The sequence below is a fragment of the Furipterus horrens genome, unplaced genomic scaffold (assembly GCF_987537825.1).
Source record: "Furipterus horrens unplaced genomic scaffold, mFurHor1.1.pri manual_scaffold_5, whole genome shotgun sequence".
Lineage (NCBI taxonomy): Eukaryota > Metazoa > Chordata > Mammalia > Chiroptera > Furipteridae > Furipterus > Furipterus horrens.
The window spans coordinates 25,438,603-25,457,910 of NW_028327175.1; the positions used below are offsets into that span (position 1 = coordinate 25,438,603).

The 19,308-nt window shown below is 36.6% G+C and overlaps 1 protein-coding gene across 1 annotated transcript in view; it reads left to right on the plus strand.

Annotated features, from left to right (window-relative positions):
* The window catches only part of DNAH5 (dynein axonemal heavy chain 5), a 214,577-nt gene that overhangs the window by 116,448 nt on the left and 78,821 nt on the right, over positions 1-19,308 (plus strand). Inside the window, exons 50-53 of the mRNA XM_090279309.1 lie at positions 11,871-11,993; positions 12,402-12,615; positions 14,059-14,282; positions 18,683-18,881. Coding sequence (XP_090135435.1) covers positions 11,871-11,993; positions 12,402-12,615; positions 14,059-14,282; positions 18,683-18,881 — 760 coding nt within the window. The remainder of the gene's footprint in view (positions 1-11,870; positions 11,994-12,401; positions 12,616-14,058; positions 14,283-18,682; positions 18,882-19,308) is intronic.

Genomic DNA, 19,308 nt, shown 5'->3' on the forward strand with positions numbered 1-19,308 from the left:
TCACCCTGGTGTCACTTTTGTATCTTTTATCAGTAGAAGGACTGACTGTATGTCCCTTTCTGACTGGGACAGTCTACTTTATGTCCATTGTATGAGATTAATAATTAATGGCATCACCTGTCACTATCAAAAGTGTGTGCTTTGGGCAAAAATTGTATCGTTCATCCTATTTTTGTGGTGAAGGGAATTCAGTTGGTCGTTTAAAAGAGATGTCTCATTTTTTCTCAAAAACAAATATTATGTTAATGTATTTTTTATTTTTGGAAGTAATCCGTGCATGTCTTTCAATATTTAAACAATACAGGAAAGATAAGAAGAAAGCGAAAGTTTCTTAAGAGAATTTGAGTTCTGAATTTATCTCTTCTAAAAATAATCACAACATGTTGTCCTATAAATGGTTGCATAGCAATAGGTTTTATTTTTTAAAAAATGAGAATCATAGAGCTGGGAAGGAAATTCCACATTTTTTTCTAGACTCAGAACCACATTTAAAATGAAATCTTATGCAGAAAACTAAGCTACAAAACAAGGAACCAAAGATCTGCTTTGGTGGAATGGGAGCTGGGCTCCTGAAACCCCTTCCAGCTTTATCCTTACTTCCTGCAGAGGTCCCTGCAGATGCAGAAAATTCTTTTGACTTCTCAGAGCACAGTTGGAAGGCCAGTTTGCAGAGGAGAATCACAGAGATTATGTGACAGTATTTTTTCATGGTAAAGTCCTCTAAAAATGTCAGGTTTTACGGTTAATGTTAATGCACTCAGGTGGAGGGAGATTAAAGTACTTATTTTCCATTTTACTGACATCTTCCTTCCAATGGCTTCTCTTTATCTACATTAATCTTCACGTCATTGATGTATCACTTAGTGCATTTGTTTTAATTTTAGCTTCTAGTTATGCACTATTGTATTTTCATGTTGTTTTAGATATCATTTTATTATTTATATTGTACTATTTTTATAATAGTCCTTTAAAAATGTACTTTACATTTTAAACTATAAGAATGTAAGACTGCTTTCATTTGGTTTGGGATGAATTATAATAAAATGGGAAGATCTTATTTAAGCAGTAGATTTATTTTGTATCCAAAATGTGTTGATTGGATGGTTCCCCACCCACCTTGGTTCAGGGGCTTTGAGTGCTGCTGCTTTTGGAAGGAGCATGCTCTGGAAGCCTTGCTGCTGTTCCTCCTGTGGGCTGGCGGAGGACTGTGGAGCAGTCACCCACAGAGCTACCGTCTGTGCAGGGCTAGAGACATGGTGATTTTGTAGCATCCTGGGCATTTCACACCCAGGAAGTAGGAACTGTGCCTCTGCACCAGGTGCTTCTTGTGTTTCCTCTTCTCTTCTGGAGAGGGATGAAGGAGGTCCTTCCTGACAGGCACATTGTGTGGGGAGTCATCACCAGCAGAAAGCTAGGCAGTAGATTTCATAATAAAGGGCATAAATGCTCCATTTTTATAATTCAGCTAAATAGCAGACAAATGGAAATTAAAAATAAGTATATTTTATATTGCAGTTTATTAGATATAATATGTATGGAAATGATTCAAGTGCTGATTTGTAGAGATCCATACAGTAATAATAAAATATTTTTTTTATAATGCATTAAGCTCCCTAGGTGCTTTCATATATATTCTATCATTTATGGGTAATACTCTTCTGTATATATACACATATGTCTATATATATGATTTATGTATCTTTATAAACACTCCAACTTTTGAACTTTGATTTAGAAATACTAAATGACATATCAAATGACAGTACTAATTAAGTAGGAGATGTAGCAGTTTAACCCCTTTTTTCTGACTTGAACTCTGTTAGAGCTATTGAATAAGGCCTGTAGGTTATACAGATTTGTGCTTATGTCCCATTCACAGGGGTGACTGTGTGAATGGTAAATAAAAAAACTGGGCAGTGGACAGCCTCCTCGATTGAACACGGCCCTGTCAGTACCCCTTCCCTGTGACGTTTCTCCCTCTGTCTGATCGGGGAAATAGACATGTGCACAGTTAAGTCCGGCTGATGTGATAAGTGCTAGTCGGGTGTAATCTAAGTATTGTAGAGCCCAGAGGAAGAGGGGATTAGCTTCTTTAGGGAATTATAGAAATCAGTGTAATGAAAGAGTTGACCATTACCTGAGGGAATTTAATATTTATTTTATATTAATTTTTAGGAAATTAATTCAGAAAATTGAATTACCTTAGGAGTGCTAGTTTTAGGGCTCCTTTGTTAGAACGGAGAGGGGCAGCTTTCCTCACGTCCATTGCCAAGTCTACCTGGATCCCTGACCACCAAGCTTTTATATCTTAAAATACCGCTGTCGTAACTGGGGTTAACCCTGGTTTCCCATCTGCATGTGAGAGAGACAAGGCAGAATCCTTTCTGGGTTCTAAGTCCTTTCTGCTTAAGATGATGTCATGTTGACTACCATTCTCTGATTTCGAAGTAAAATTTTTTTGTTTATTCTCAGAGAACAGTATCAACTTCCTTTAGTCCAGGCCTTGCTAGAGATTTCAGTTTTTGAAAAATGAATACCTGGGTTGAGAGAAGTGACATTTATGGAAGATCATTCATCTGTATCAATATTTCAGAAATTGTGTTTGACTAGTGCTAATCCTGAGTTTTTTTTTTTTTTTTTTTTTTTTTTTTTGGCTCAGACATGGCTACTCTAGGATTATGTAAAGAAGAATCTCATCATGACCACTGTAAGCCAGCCTGTGAGCTGAGCATTGTTCTGTGGTCTGTCTTATTGATACATGAATATGAATGAATGAAGACGTTGAAGGGCTGGAATAAAGAGACTGAGGAGTGTTTAGAAATGACACTGGAGAGGTAAATAGGGAGCATGATGGAGTTCCCTAGAAATTGCTAATGGGAACCCCTGGAGTATTGAACAGTGTTACAGTGCCTCTTAGGAAGTTCCTGCTGGCTGCAGAGCAGAGAACAAGATGGAAGAGATGTGCTGCACTTAGAGGGACTAAGGCGAGATTGTTGCAGCAATTCTTCAGGAGAAAGGTTGGGCTGGATTAAGAGAATTGTGATTAGAAAGCGGAATTGACAGGTTGAGTGACTGTTGTTGGAGGAAAGGGATAGAAGAGAGAGAAAAAGTTTAAAGATGATTTCGTTTCTTGTCTTTATTTATCTGTGTATCAAATATTTAATGATAGATACATTATACTGATACCCTTCTAGACACTGAGGATACAATGATGAATAAGATACAAGGTGCCTAACCACCTTATATTCTAGTGGAGGAGACAGACAATAATTAAATAAACTAGTATACCTATTTTTATTAACTGGACTACATTTATACTATCAAAACTATGGATGAGGTGGGACTAAGAGCAAGGAGATCAGGGAGAATGTGGGTGGCAGAATACTACAAACATGATCAGTAATTCTTTAGGCTGATTCTTTTGGGAGACAGAGAATTCTAGATAAAATTATAAATCACACAACACAAACTGTAAATGACATAAAGAAGCTCCCAGTACTGACTGGAGGAGGCAAGGAAGCAATTTAAGTGGTTGTGACATTAATCTCCATGAGAAAGACAAATAATTTACCTAGGGCATATCATTGTTCAGAGAGGAGATACATTAAAAGCAATATTGAAGTTATAATGAAAGAATTTATCAATGTTGGATGTGGAAATGTTTGGATGGGACAATTAGGTATTTGTGGCCTGTCCCTGAAATGAGCATGAAGAAGGAGGTGCAGACTTTGGGGTGAATAAGAGGCATTTATGTTTATAGATGTTCATTTTGTGATGCTATCTATGGATTATCCAAGTGAGGAAGTCCTATTGGAGATATAGATCCAAGTATATAGTTGTCCCAAACATTCCCAAATAAACATGTGATGGAGCAGAACACACAGTTACTGTGGTTCAGGAGGTTTCACCAAATTTCAGAATTCATTAGGTAACTATTTAATGGGCAGCAATTCTAAAAAGAGGAAGAAGTCTCAATGCCAGGTTCACAAGCTATTTAATTTTTCTCCTTACTTTGTTTTAGTTTTTGTCAAATTAGCTCTTTTATGACATATATAGCTTACTAGTAGTTTCCTGCTATTTCAAAGAAATTAAGGTCATAATGAAGGGGAAGAAAGTGCAGGTATGTGGCCATTGCTTCAAATTATCTCACCTAGTCCACTTATGGCTTTTAGGTCTTAGAAGGACCCCCAAGACATAAAGAAATCTTTATACGCCTGTGGCTTTTCACTAATAGACATGAGAATGTCTGGAAGGCTTTAGTGCCATCGGGAGGTGTCAGGAGATTATTAATTGCCTTATGCATTTAAATTCATTGGAAAGCAGAGCTAAATTTAGCCTAGTTCATTACTTCCAACAGTTTGCTTTAATGTCAGGGAATATAAAATTCTTTTTGCCTTTGCACCGCTGTCATGGGAGATTTGTTTTTCAATTGAATGGGCTGTGATATATTTATATATCTTTCTATTTAAAAATGGTGAAAAAATTTTTATATTTTTTGCTATTCTTCATTAAAATGAGGGTGGAAACTTAAAATTTGAAATTAACAAACTGTGAAGATTTCCAGGGACAGATGAATAGATTTTTGCTTATATCTTTCTCTTATTTTGTGGTTGTAGCTTGGATATTAAAGTGATTTTTTACCAGTTTGCTCATCATGAAATAAGAGAAAATTTTCTTTGGATAGGAGGAGAATGCATTTTATGTCCCAATACCTCCATTTTCTCCTATATTTAAGCATTATCTTTAATATGACTTTAAGTCAAGGATCTGTACAGTAGCAGGAATGCAATGAGATATTTAAGACCGAGTTTCTAGAGCAAGAGAACTGTGAAGCCCCTTCTGTTTTCTTTGCAGGGCTAGCTTGGCTTACTCAGTGTATACATTTTAAGTGACTGATTAATTTACAAACTACATTGTACTACTATGGAAATGCTATTATCATAGTCAATAATCTGGGGTCCTTCCCCATGTCCCACTTACTCCTTCCAGTGCTCCTTCCATTAGTTCTTAAAAAAATTAAAAAAAAAATGTCTTTTATTTCTAATCACAGTTACAATTTCTTTTTTTTCATGTTCTTATTTACTTATTTTTCATAATTTAATTGTCATTCTATTATAGTTGTCCAGTTTTTCCCCCATTGTTCTCCCCTGCCTTGTTCACCTCCCTCCTCTTCCACAGTCAGTCCCCACCCTGTTGTCCAGGTCCATGGGTCCTTTATATTAGTTCCTTGATTAGACCCTTCTCCTTATTTCCCTCCTTCTTCCCCTCCCCCTCCTCTTTGGTCACTGTCAGTCTGTTCCTTGTTTCCATACTCTGGTTCTATTTTGCTCATTTGTTTTGTTCATTAGTTTCCTGTATTAGATGAGATCATATTGTATTTGTCTTTTGCCACCTGGCTTATTTCACTAAGCATAATACTCTCCAGTTCCATCCATGCTGTTGCAAAAGGTAGGAGTTCTTTCTTTCTTTCTGCTGCATAGTATTCCATCATGTAAATGTACCACAGTGTTTTGATCCACTCATCCACTGATGGGCACTTAGGCTGTTTCTAACATTTGGCTATTGTAAATAGTGCTGCTACTAACATAGGGCTGCATAGGTTCTTCTGAATTGGTGTTTCAGGATTCTGTGGGTATAATACGAGCAGTGGAATCACTGGATCAAAAGGCAATTCCATTTTTAGTTTTTTGAGGTAATTCCATACTGTTTTCTGCAGTGGCTGCACCAGTCTGCATTCCCACCAACAGTGCACTAGGGTTCCCTTTTCTCCACATCCTTACTAGCACTTGTTTGTGGATTTGTTAATGATGGCCATTCTGACAGGTATGAGGTGGTATCTCATTGTGGTTTTAATTTGCATCGCTCTCATGGTTAGTGATGTTGAGCATCCTTTCATATATGCCTTGGATCCTCTGTATGTCCTTCTTGGAGAAGTGTCTGTTCAGGTCCTTTGCCCATTTTTTATTGGATTATCTGTCTTCTTGCTGTTGAATCATATAAGTTCTTTATTTATTTTGTAGATCAAACCCTTGTCTGAGGTAATATTGGCAAATATGTTTTTTCATACAGTTGGTTCCCTTTTCATCTTGCTGATGTTTTCTTTCACTGAGCAGAAACTCTTTAGTTTGATGTAGTCCCATTTGTTTATTCTTTCCTTTATTTCCCTTGCCCTGGGAGATGTACCAGCAAAAATATTGCTGTGTGGGATATCTAAGATATTACTGCCTATGTTTTCCTCTATGACTTTTATGGTGTCATGGCTGACATTTAAGTCTTTTATCCATCTTGAGTTTATTTTGGTGTATGATGTCAGTTGGTAGTCTAGTTTCATGTTTTTTTGCATGTCCCTGTCTAGTTCTCCCAACACCATTTGTTGAAGAGGGCTCCATTTTATGCTCCTTCCCCCTTTGTCAAATATTAGTTGACCATAGATACCTGAGGTTATTTCTGGGCTCTATTCTGTTCCATTGATCTATATGTCTGTTCTTATGCCAGTACCAGACTGTTTTGATTACTGTTGCCTTGTAATATAGTTTGCTATCAGGTATTGTGATTCCTCCTACTGTGTTCTTCATTCTCAAGATTGCTGAGGCTATTCTGGGTCTTTTTTGGTTCCATAAAAATGTTTGAAGTATTTGTTCCAGCTCTGTGAAATATGCCTTGGTATTTTAATAGGGATTGTATTGAATCTATAAATTGGTTTGGGTAGTATGGACATTTCAAGGATGTTGATTCTTCCCATCCATGAACATGGATATGCTTCCATTTATTTGTATCTTCCTTAATTTCTTTCTTTAGTGTTCTGTAGTTTTCCAAGTAAAGGTCTTTTACTTCCTTGGTTAAGTTTATTCCTAAGTACTTTATTTTCTTGTTGCTATAGTAAATAGGATTTTTTTTCTAGTTTCTATCTCTGTTATTTCATTGTTGGTATACAGAAATGCCTTCTGTACCCTGCTATGTTGCCAAATTCACTTAAATGTTGGGTAGGTTTTTGGTGGAGTCTCTATAGAGTTTTCTATGTACAGTATCATGTTGTCTACAAATGATGACAGTTTTACTTCCTCCTTTCCAATTTGGATGCCTTTTATTTCCTTTTCTTGTCTGATCACTGTGACTATAACTTCCAAAACTGTTGAATAGAAGTGGAGAGAGTGGACATCCTTGTCTTGTTCATATCGTAAGGGGGAAAGCTTTTAGTTTTTGCTCATTGAGTATGATGTTTGTGGCAGGTTTCTTATATATGGCCTTTATTATGTTGAGGTATGCTCCCTCTATTCCCAGTTTGCTGAGTGTTTTTATCATAAATGAGTGCTGAACTTTATCAAATGCTCTTTCAGCATCTATTGATATGATCATGTGATTTTTGTCTTTCGTTTTGTTTATATGGTATATTACATTTATTGATTTGTGAATATTGTACCATCCATGCATCCCTGGGATGAATCCCACTTGATCATGGTGTATGATCTTTTTAATATATTGTTGGATCTGGTTTGCCAATATTTTGTTGAAGATTTTAGCATCTGTGTTCATCAGTGATATTGGTCTGTAGTTTTCTTTCTTTGTTGTGTTTTGACCTTGTTTTGGAATCAGGATAATACTGGCCTCATAGAAAAAGTTTGGGAGTCTTCCCTCTTCTTGGATTTTTTGGAATAGTTTGAGAAGGAAAAGAGTTAGTTCTTCCCTAAATGTTTTGTAAAATTATCCTCTGAAGCCATCTGGTCTGGGGCTTTTGTGTGCCAAGAGTTTTTTGATTACTGCTTCAATTTCACTAGTTGTTATTGGTTTATTCTGGTTTCCTGCTGGTTCTTGATTCAGTTTTGGATGATTTCATGTTTCCAAAAATCCATCCATTTCACACAGGTAGTAAAATTTCTTGCGATACAGTTGTTCATAGTAATTTCTTACAATCCTTTGTATTTCTGTGTTATCAGTTGTGCTTTCTCCTGTTTTATTTCTGATTTTATTTATTTGGGTCCTCTCTCTTTTTTTCTTGGTGAGTCTGGTTAAAGCCTTGTCGATTTTGATTATCTTTTCAAAGAAGCAGCTCCTGGTTTTATCAATCCTTTGAATTGTTCTTTAGTCTCTTAGTCATTTAATTCTGCTCTGATCCTGATTATTTCCTTCCTTGTACTCAGGGCTTTGCTTGTTGTTATTCCTCTAGTTCTTGTAGACTTAGGGTTAGGTTGTTTAAGATTCTTCTATCCTTTTTAGGTAAGCCTGTATTGCTATGAACTTCCTTCTCTGGACTGCCTTCGCTGTGTCTCATAGGTTTTAGGCTGTTGTGTGTTCATTTTCATTTGTTTCCAGAAAATTTTTGATTTCTCCTTGATCTCATTATTTAATAGCATGTTATTCAGTCTCCATGAGTTTGTATGTTTTTGCATTTTTTCTTTGAGATTGGTTTCTAGTTTCAAGCCATTGTGAGATGAGAAGATGCTTGATATAATTTCAATTTTCCTGAATTTATTGAGGCTTGTTTTGTGTCCTACCATATGGTCTGTCTTTGAATGTGCATTTGAAAATAATGTATATTTGGCTTCTTTGGGGTGAAAGGTTCTGTATATATCAATTAAGTTCATTTGATCCAGAGTGTTGTTCAGTGCCACATTATCCTTGGTGTTTCTTTGCTTGGAAGATCTCTCCATTGTTGACAATGGGGTGTTAAAGTCCCCATACTATGAGTGTGTTGCTGTCTATATCCTTCTTGAAGTCCTCCAGTATTTTCCTTATATATTTGGATGCTCCTATGTTGGGTGCATATATGTTTACAGGTTATATTTTCTTGATGGATTGTTCCCTTAAGTATTATGAAATGCCCTCCTTTGTCTCTTTTTATGGCCTTTGTTGTGAAATTTATTTTGTCAGATATAAGTATTGCTACCCCAGGTTTCTTTATGTCCATTTGCTTGAAGTACTTTTTGCCATCCCTTCATTTTCAGTCTGTGTAGATCTTTTGTTCTGGGGTGGGTCTCTTGTAGACAGCATATATGTGGGTCATGTCTTTTGATTGGTGCATTTAATCCATTTACATTTAAGGTTATTACTGATAGGTACTTATTCATTGTCATTTTCTCCCTTTGTACTTGTGTTCCTCTCTGTCTTTCTCTGTTTCTTCATCTTCTTAAAGCAGTCCCTTTAACATCTCTTGCAATGCTGATTTGGTGGAGATGTATTCTTTTAGCCTTCTTTTGTCTGGGAAACTCCTTATTTCACCTTCCATTTTGAATGTGAGCCTTGCTGGGTAGAGTAGTCTTGGTAGTAGGCCTTGTTTACATTGCTTGCAATATTTTTTGTCATTCCCTTCTGGCTTGTTGAGAAACCTGCCTATAGCCTTATGGGAGCTCCTTTGTATGTTATTAGGTGTTTCACTCTTGCTGCTTTTAGCATTCTCTCTTTGTCTTTGAGTTTTGCCATTTTAATTATGATGTGTCTTGGAGTTGGCCTCTTTGGGTTCATCTTCATTGGGACCCTCTGTGCTTCCTGGACTTGTGTGAGTTTTTCTCTAATCAAGTTAGGGAAGTTTTTCATCATTACTTTTTCAGACAGTTTTTCTATCCCATGCTCCTCTTCCTCTACTTCTGGTATCCTTATGATATGGATATTATTACATTTCATGTTGTCCTGCAGCTCTCTTAAAACCTCTTAATTCTTTTTCAGTCTTTTTTTGTTTTGTTGCACTGTCAGGGAGTTTTCTTCTATGTTGTCCTTCAGCTCACTGATTTGATTTTCTGCTTCATCTAACCTGCTTTTGATTCCTTCTACCGTGTTCTTTAATTCAAAAATTGTATTCTTCATTTTCTCCTGGGTCTTACTGATGGTTTCTTGGTCTTTTTTAATGCTGGTGTAGTTCTTAGTAGGTTCCTTGTAGCTTCCTTGTAGTTCTTCATAGTTCCCCTAGAGTTCTTTATAGTTTTTATTGAGCTCACTGAGCTAATTGAGCTTCCCTATAATCATTATTTTGATTTCCATGTCTGATACTTTTCTTGCCTCTACTTCATTTAGCACCCTTCCTGGGGATTCCTCCTTTCCTTTGATGGGGGGTTGTTTCTTTGTCTCCCGATTTTTGTGACTCTTCTTGTTTGTTTCTGCTTCTTAGATTGATCTGCTTTGACTTGCTGTCTTTGTGTTGTGACCTTCTGTGGTAGGAAACCTGTGGATTCAGTGGTGCTTTCTCCTTGATCTACTGAACTTGATATTCTTCGGATTCCCTTTATACCATTTATTTGAGCTGTCTGGTTGTAGTTGGGTTTTTGTTGTTGTTGTTTGCTCTTTGGTGGGTCCTTCCCTCTGGCTAGTTGACTGAGAGTCACTCCTCCCACCACGTCTTGTATACTGTTGTAGAGGTGCACTTTATTTACTTCCTGGATCTGCCCCTGGTGACATCAGATCATGTCCCAGTCTGGGCCTAGGCAGGCATTTCGAGACTACCAAAGAGCTTCTGTCTTGTTTCCTTTTGTTGTTAACCTATTCAATCTCTGATTAGCTGTCAGGCTTAAGTACTGAGGGCCCAGCAGATTAGTTCCTGTAGACAGAGCTATTGCTTCCCCTCAGGTTAAGGCTACTTAGAGGGGATTGGTCTGCCTGCAGTATGGGGAATGAGTCAGCACTGGGGACCCGGTTGGCTGCTTCCTCAGTTCTCTCCTCAAAGCCAGTGCCCCAAACTCTTCCTAAGTGTCTCTAGTCCAGTCTGCCCTCCCTATGCTGGAGCCCAGGGTAAGTGGGTACCAATGTATTTTTGTACATGGTCCCTTTAAGAACTCTGTCATCATTCGTTTCTTGCAGGCCCCATGGCTTTTCCCTTTTCACAACTGGATGCTATTTTACCTTCTGCTCTGTTGTTGTAGGTGGGAAGCCCATCTGGAGGTTTAGACCCCACCCTTCTCAGGGGAACTCCCTACTGCTGAGATGTTTCTCCATCCCTTCAGTTGCTACCCGTGGGAGCCCAGCCAGCCCTCTCATGTCCCCACACTTCCTACCAGTCACGTTGTGATGAAGCAGCTTTTTCTGTCTGTCTGTGATTATAAGCCTTCTCTCCAGCTAGTTTTCAGTTGGTTATTCCAGATGATTTCTCCACAATTAAGTTGTAAATCCAGATTGGTCCTGGGAGGAGGTTAATGTAGCTTCCACTATTCCTCTGCCATCTTGGATCTCCTTCCCATGTGTTTTTTTAATTAAAGCATAATTGACATTATATCACTTTCATCAGTTTTAACCCTCTTTTTCATATTGCTAGGGAAGTGTTTTCATAGAGCACAGTGTAGTCTCCAGTGCCACCTAAGTTCAGAATGTAGCAACAAGAGAGGAGACTCGGGTGGGTATTCTCATTTTGTCTCAGGATGAGAAGTGATTCAGAGTGATTGCATCTTCCCCAAAGTAGTGAGTCTGGGTGGTTTCAGGGTGCAGAAGCCGGCTGGCAGCCTCCTCCATGGAGGGGGAGCCATATCCAGACTGTAGCAGGCTGTGCAATTCAGAGCCCAAACCTAAGAAGCTTCTTGGATCATAGCCCTGATTAACTCTGTCCTTTATTATAAGGGTTGGACTCTTTGAACAATGAGGGTTGGGGATCAGAGTCATCAACATAGGCACAATAAGACAAAATTTAATCTGTAGAAGTGGACTGGAGAGTCCAATTCCATTCATAATTTATAATTAGAATTTTATTTACTCCTAAATTAAATCAGATTTTCAAAGGCTGTAAATGTTATCAGGATAATTTAGGGACTTTATCCTCTGCTTTTCAGAATTAAGTGGAGTTGGGGATTTTTTTCTAATTCCTGTCAATTCTAGTGTCCCTAAAATTTTAAATAATTGACCGTATTTTAGGGGATATTTTCACAGATGTCTCTGTTGGGTTTCTTGTTTAACAGAAGACAATAGAGAGTTACGTGGATAAACGCATTGGTACAACATATGGCCCTCCTGCAGGAAAGAAGATGACTGTTTTTATTGATGATGTGAACATGCCAATCATCAATGAGTGGGGAGACCAGGTATATCGATTCTGTGTACTTTCTTTTTTAAAAAATTATATTTTATTGATTATGCTATTATAGTTGTCCTAATTTTTCCCCTTTGCTCCCTTCCACCCAGCACCCTCCACTCCCTCAGGTAATCACCTCACCATTGTTCATGTCCATGGGTCATGCGTAGATTCTTTGGTTACTCCATTTCCTATACTGCATTTTATATCCCCATGGCTATGTATTTATTGCCATTTTATTGTTCATGCACTTTCTTTAATTCAACATTGATTTATTCTTTGATGAATACATATTTTTCTAATTTTCTAATATACAATTCCTGAGTTCCCATCAAATCCATCGATTTGAAGCACTCAAGAAATTCGGTTCCAGGATATAAAGGAGTGTTGTTTTAATTCTGAAGTTTGTCTTTCTTAGGTTACTAATGAAATAGTTCGACAGCTGATGGAACAAAATGGTTTTTATAACCTTCAGAAGCCTGGGGAGTTTACCAGCATTGTGGACATCCAGATTTTGGCAGCCATGATCCATCCTGGGGGCGGGCGCAATGATATACCCCAAAGACTTAAGAGGCAATTCTCTATATTTAACTGCACTCTACCTTCCAATGCTTCCATGGACAAGATCTTTGGTAAGATGGGTGTCTACGGGGCTTGGGGAGGGCAGAACACTTCCTTGTGTTTCAGGGAGAAAATACACTTCCAGAGGTCAACACAGAAAATCACTGGGTGGCTCCTCAATCTGTTGTCCTTACCACTCTCAAGTAATGAAATCATTTCCTCATGGATACATGTATTTGAAGTCTGGATTGATACAATACCATGCCAAAAGCTTTATATAGCTGATACTTCAACCAGCCCATATAATGATTCTGGCCAAAAAATAATTTTTCACAGAAACAATTTCGCATTGAGATTGGTCATAGTTTGATCTTCAGAGTAATTCATAGAGTAATAAGTTATTGATTGATTAAATGTGTATTATTTCAGGAATACGTTTGTTGAAGAAATACTAGCCCAATAGGTAAACATAGTTATTTAACTAATAACTGATTTATAACTGAGTTTGGAATTACTCTTTGCAAAAAAAAAGTATAAGTTATGTCATTTGTGTTAGGTATTAATTTAGCATTTCTGAACCTGATATTGAGGGAAAAACTCATTAGGATTACCGTAATTAATTTCTGGCAGAATAAAATGTCATCTGAGCACCCCAGGCAGTGCCTGCCTTCAATCACAGCAGTGGGCAAAGGTTTGGAAACCAAATGATATGTGAATTGTCTAAACTTGGGAAAGTAAAATGCACCAGAAAGAATGGCTATTAACACTTTCAATTATCTTTATTTTGGCCTGGGAAAATTTTACATTTAAGGTAAATTAAAATATTTTATGATGCATGGAAATGCAACAAAAGAATGGATCCGGAGAACATTATGCTAAGTGAAATAAGCCAGTCATAGACAAATACCATATGATTTCACTCATATGTGGAAATCTAATGAACAAACTGAACTAACAAGCAAAGTAGAGACAGACTCATAGAGAGCAGAATTACAGCTATGGGTCAGAGGGGAAGGTTAGGGGGTGGAGGGATTGAGCAAAAGGAAAAAGGACTCATGGGCATGGACAACAGTGTGGTGATTGCTGGGGGGAGGGGGGGTATAAGGAGACTAAATGGTAATGGAAAAAAATACAATGAAAAAAATAGAGACTACATACATGTTTAAAAAATCATGGAGAAATCTTAGAGCATTCATGAAATCTTCCTTTTTCTTAAAGTCATCTTTATATTTATTTATCAGTTTACCCATTTAATAATATTAAATTAGTTCAGCTAGAGTTTCAGTAGTATTTCTTAATCAACTTTTCAGTATTTGGGTGCAAACTTAGTTGAACTTATATCTATTTGTTACGTTTTAAAAAAACAAGAAGACATAATGTACATTTTCTTAATAAATAGTTACATATAAAAATGTGTAACTGTATTTGTGTAAACCCTGCATTATAATATTTTCATTTTAATTTAGTTGATTTGACCTATCAGTAAAAATGTTATGCCTTTTTTCTCCTTTCAGGTGTGATTGGGATAGGCTACTATTGTATCCAAAGGGGTTTTTCAGAAGAAGTGACAGATTCAGTGACAAAATTGGTTCCCCTGACACGCCGGCTATGGCAGATGACTAAGATTAAAATGCTCCCTACCCCTGCAAAATTCCATTATGTATTTAATCTTCGAGATCTTTCTAGGATCTGGCAGGGAATGCTGAACACTACTTCAGAGGTTATCAAGGAACCAGACGTAAGTAATAAATAAGAAAGAAAAACAAGTACTATTGCTGTTTACCATACACACTAAATAGTCTTAGTGCCCTGACTAGTATGGCTCAGTGGGTTGAATATTGTCTGCAGATTGAAGGGTCACCAGTTTGATTCCTGGTTAGGGCACATGCTTGGGTTGTGGGCCCGGTCCCTGGTTGGGAATGTGTAAAAGACAACTGATCAATGTTTCACTTGTTCTCTTTCGCCCTCAGTTCTCCTCTGTCCAAAAATAAATAAACTCTTTTAAAAAATAGTCTTAGTAATGGTTTAATATTCACAAATCAATAAATATAATACATCACCTAAACAAAATTAAAGACAAAAATCACATGATCATATCAATAGATGCAGAAAAAGCATTTATAAAGTACAACATCCATTTATGATGAAAACACTCAGCAAAATGGGAACAGAGGGAGCATACCTTAACATAATCAAGGCTATATATGAGAAGCCTGAGGCCAACATCATACTCAATGAACAAAAACTAAAAGCATTCCCCCTGAAATCAGGAACTAGAAAAAGTTGTCCACTCTCTCCACTCCTATTCAACAAAAGTGTTGGAAGTCCTAGCCACAGCAATCAGACAAGAAAAAGAAATAAAAGGCATCCAAATTGGGAAAGAAGAAGTAAAACTATCATTATATGCAGATGACATGATAGTATACCTAGAAAACCCTATAAATTCCACTAAAAGACTACTTGATATAATAAGTGAATTTGGCAAAATAGCAGGGTACAAAGTAAATTACAGAAATCTAAGGCGTTTCTGTACACCAACAATAAAATATCAGAGACAGAAATAAAAAAGAAAATACCATTTACTATAGCAACAAGAAAAATAAAGTACTTAAGAGTAAACTTAACCAAAGAGATAAAAGACCTATACTCTGAAAATTACGTAACATTGAATAAAGAAATTAAGGAAGATACAAATAAATGGAAGCAAATACCATGTTCTTGGATGGGAAGAATCAACATCATCAAAATGGCCATACTACCCAAAGCAATTTACAGATTCAATGCAATCCCTATTAAAATACCAATGACATATTTCACAGACCTAGAACAAATACTCCAAAAATTCATATGGAACCAAAAAAGACCCCGAATAGCAAAAGCAATATTGAGACAGAAGAACACAGCAGGAGGAATCACAACACCAGATATCAAACAATACTACAAAACCACTGTGATCCAAACAGTCTGTTACTGGCATAAGAACAGACATATAGATCAGTGAAACAATAGAAAGTCCAGAAATAAACCCAGGCCTCTATTGTCAACTAATATTTGATAAAGGAGGAAGGAACATAAAATGGAGTGGGAAGAGCCTTTTTAACAAATGGTGCTGGGAGAACTGGACAGGGACTTGCAAAAAAATGAAACTGGACCACCTACTTACACCACACACAAGAATAAACTCAAGATGGATCAAAGACTTAAATGTAAGCCATGACACCATAAAAGTCCTAGAGGAAAACATAGGAAAATTTCAGATATCCCACGTAACAATATCTTCATGGATACATCTCCTAAGGCAAGAGAAATAAAGGAAAAAATAAACAAATGGGATTACATCAAACTAAAGAGTTTCTGCTCAGCAAAAGAAGACAATCAGCAAGGTGAAAAGGAAACCAACCATATGGGAAAACATATTTGCCAATGACATCACAGACAGAGGACTGATCTCCAAAATATATAAAGAGCTTATACGACTCAACATCAAGAAAACAAACAACCCAATTAAAAAATGGGCAAAGGACCTGAACAAACACTTCTCCGAAGAGGACATACAGAAGGTCCATAGACACATGAAAAAATGCTCAACATCATTAGCCATCAGGGAAATGCAAATAAAAACCACAATGAGATACCATTTTACATCAGTCAGAATGGCCATCATCAACAAATCAACAAACAACAAGTGCTGGCGAGGATGTGGAGAAACGGGAACCCTACTGCAACTGTTGGTGGGAATGCAGACTGGTGCAGCCACTATGGAAAACAGTATAGAATTACCTCAAAAAACTAAAAATGGAACTGCCTTTTGAACCAGAGATTCCACTGCTAGGATTATACCCGAAAAATCCTAAAACACTAATTCAAAAGAACTTATGCACCCCTATGTTTATAGCAGCACTGTTTACAATAGCTAAGTGCTGGAAACAGCCTAAATGCCCATCTGTAGATGAGTGGATCAAAAAACTGTGGTACATTTACACAATGGAATACTATGCAGCAGAAAGAAAGAAGGAACTCCTGCCATTTGCAACAACATGGATGAAACTAGAGAGAATTATGCTTAGTGAAATAAGCCAGGCAAAGAAAGCAAAATACCATATGATATCACCTAATACAGGACACTAAAGAACAACACAAACAAATGAACTAAATAGGACAAGAAGCAGAATAAAAGTCAATAGGGGAGAGGGGGGAGGGAGAGAAGGGGTATAAGAAAGGGAAGGGTTTAGTCAAGGAACATGTATAAATGACTCATGGACATGGACAAAGGGGAGGGATATGATTGTGGGAGAAGGGGTGGACTGGGTGGGGGAGAGCAATGGGGGAAAAAATGGGACAACATTAATTGAAAAACCAAAAAAAAAGAAATAGCAGAGGCAGACATGATCTGAAGGAAAGGAAATAAGTACATATGTAAATAGAAAAATAAATTCTGTTAACTCCTTGTATACAGAAAAAAAATAGTCTTAGTAATGTAATTTTTAGTGGAATCATGAAAATATTTTGAGATGTTTTAGCACAGATATTCTTTGCTGCTTTTCAAATAATGTAAGGAAAAAGGATGTCAGAAAATTTCATTTAAAAATTCTAATTAAATTTGGTTTATATTTAAGAAAGTGGTATTTATGGTTATTTTTTATTAATAGACTAAAAGAAACAATTGATTTTATTTTCCCATCATAAGTTATTTTTCTTATACTAAATAATGGAACAGATCATTAATGATTTTATTAAATAATAGTTTTCATATTTTAAATGTGATATTTTAACTTAAAAAGTAATTGTCTTTATAAATACTCAAAATTGGAAAAAGAAACCATTTTGTTATTAATTTATGATCTTTCCTTTCCATATAACTAAATACACTGAAAGAATTACATATTGGTGAAATTGAAAAGAGCCAGAAAAGTAGAAACTTCATTTGCCTGAAAAACGAGCATTTATATATGTACTTGAATATAATAGTTCCTAACATTAAAATATTCTCTTGGAACAAGAGAGGCTAAGGCAACCTTGACCTCTCTTACAGCCTTTTATGGAACCACAATTAAGCAAAGTTTAGGGAATTTCTCCACAAAACATACAGAGCCAGATATCAACTAAACTGTCACTAGGCATATCATATTGACTATTTAAAGAAAAAACATTGCCCAGATGCTCATAAAGTAGTTATCTGCATTGGTTGACTCCAAGACAAGATAGCTCAGTGAAAACTCTCTGAAAACAAAGATTATGGAGAAGTGAAAGTCATTTTAGCACCAATGAACATTTTAACTTGATTTTTTCCTCAAAGTTATTGACAAATTAATGACATGGTGGAACACAGTTCTCCCATGTTACTTTTTGAGTAGCTATTTTTGGTTTATTTTAAATCAGAAAATAGCTGTAACAATTGGTTTTATCAAGAACTTTTATTTTAGCTGAATCATTGAATATATTTCACTACACTCCTTTTAGATTCTGGCAACTGAATAGCATTTTATCATTAGAAATATAATAGCTTAAAAGCCTTCTTTCTTGCACCATGTTGCCAAGTTAAGAAATTTCCACCAGTCTTTCATATCAAATAAAGAGCTTAGGCAAACACTTGTTATTTTTGCTGTAGGAACAGGTGTGTTGAGCAATTAATTTCCTTAATTTCCAGTTAACTTTTGGCTCTGGATTATGAAGACTAGGGGATTGCCTTCTTCAAATCACCCATATGTTTTAGCTACAAATTACCTTCACCTTGTGTTAAGTAAATATACCTTTGTTATATCTCAGTTGTTTAAGTAAGACTTGCTTATACACTGCAGTTTATATTATGCTCTGGCCACGTGAATGTAGGGTCTTATCAAAACAGACTAATTTATCATAAACATAAGAGTTTTATGTAGAATATTAGTTTGTTGGTTGATCAGCGTGATTGTAGTATCTTGTCTAGAGATGTTTTCATTTTAATTTAAAGACTGAAAATGATACTAATCTCTGTCTAATATTACTGAATGAGATGAAGTGAAGTATATCTTAACCCTAACTTTTAAAAATGTAGCATCTTAAATCGGAAAGGATGGTACTCTACAGTATCGTGACCTTGAATTCCCAATTCTGGCATAATGGCAATGAACTAACACATTTTAATTGTGTTTCCTACAGGAACTGTTGAGGCTGTGGAAGCATGAGTGTAAACGTGTGATAGCTGATCGTTTCACAGTGTCTGATGATGTGGCCTGGTTTGATAAGGCTTTAGTAAGTGTGGTGGAGGAGGAGTTTGGTGAAGAGAAAAAACTCTTGGTGGATTGTGGAATTGACTCTTATTTTGTGGATTTCTTGAGGGATGCACCTGAAGCAACAGGTAAACTACCGAAAAAGAATTCGAATTCTCCAAAGTGATATCTGAAAATAAGGTTCAGTTTAGGGATGCTGAATTTTTTTTTTTAGTAAATGTTACTGAAACAAGCCCGGGACATACTAAATGCTCAATAAGTATAGAATGAGTGAATAAATGCTTACTCATGGTATTTGAAGACTAACTACTTTTGATGCATGAGAGTCTTGGATATTAAAGTAGAGTTAGGAGGTAGGACAGGCCAAAAGAAAGCACACAGGACTTCCAGCTGTCACACAGAGGTAGATGTGAGGAAGGGACCTACCACACATTAGCCAGGCAAGTGCCTGAACTTTCTTGAATCTCATTCTCCTCATTTATAAAAATGGGAATATTAATATATGCATAATGGGGCACTGTGGGGAATAAATGAGATGTTATCTGCAGACTGGCT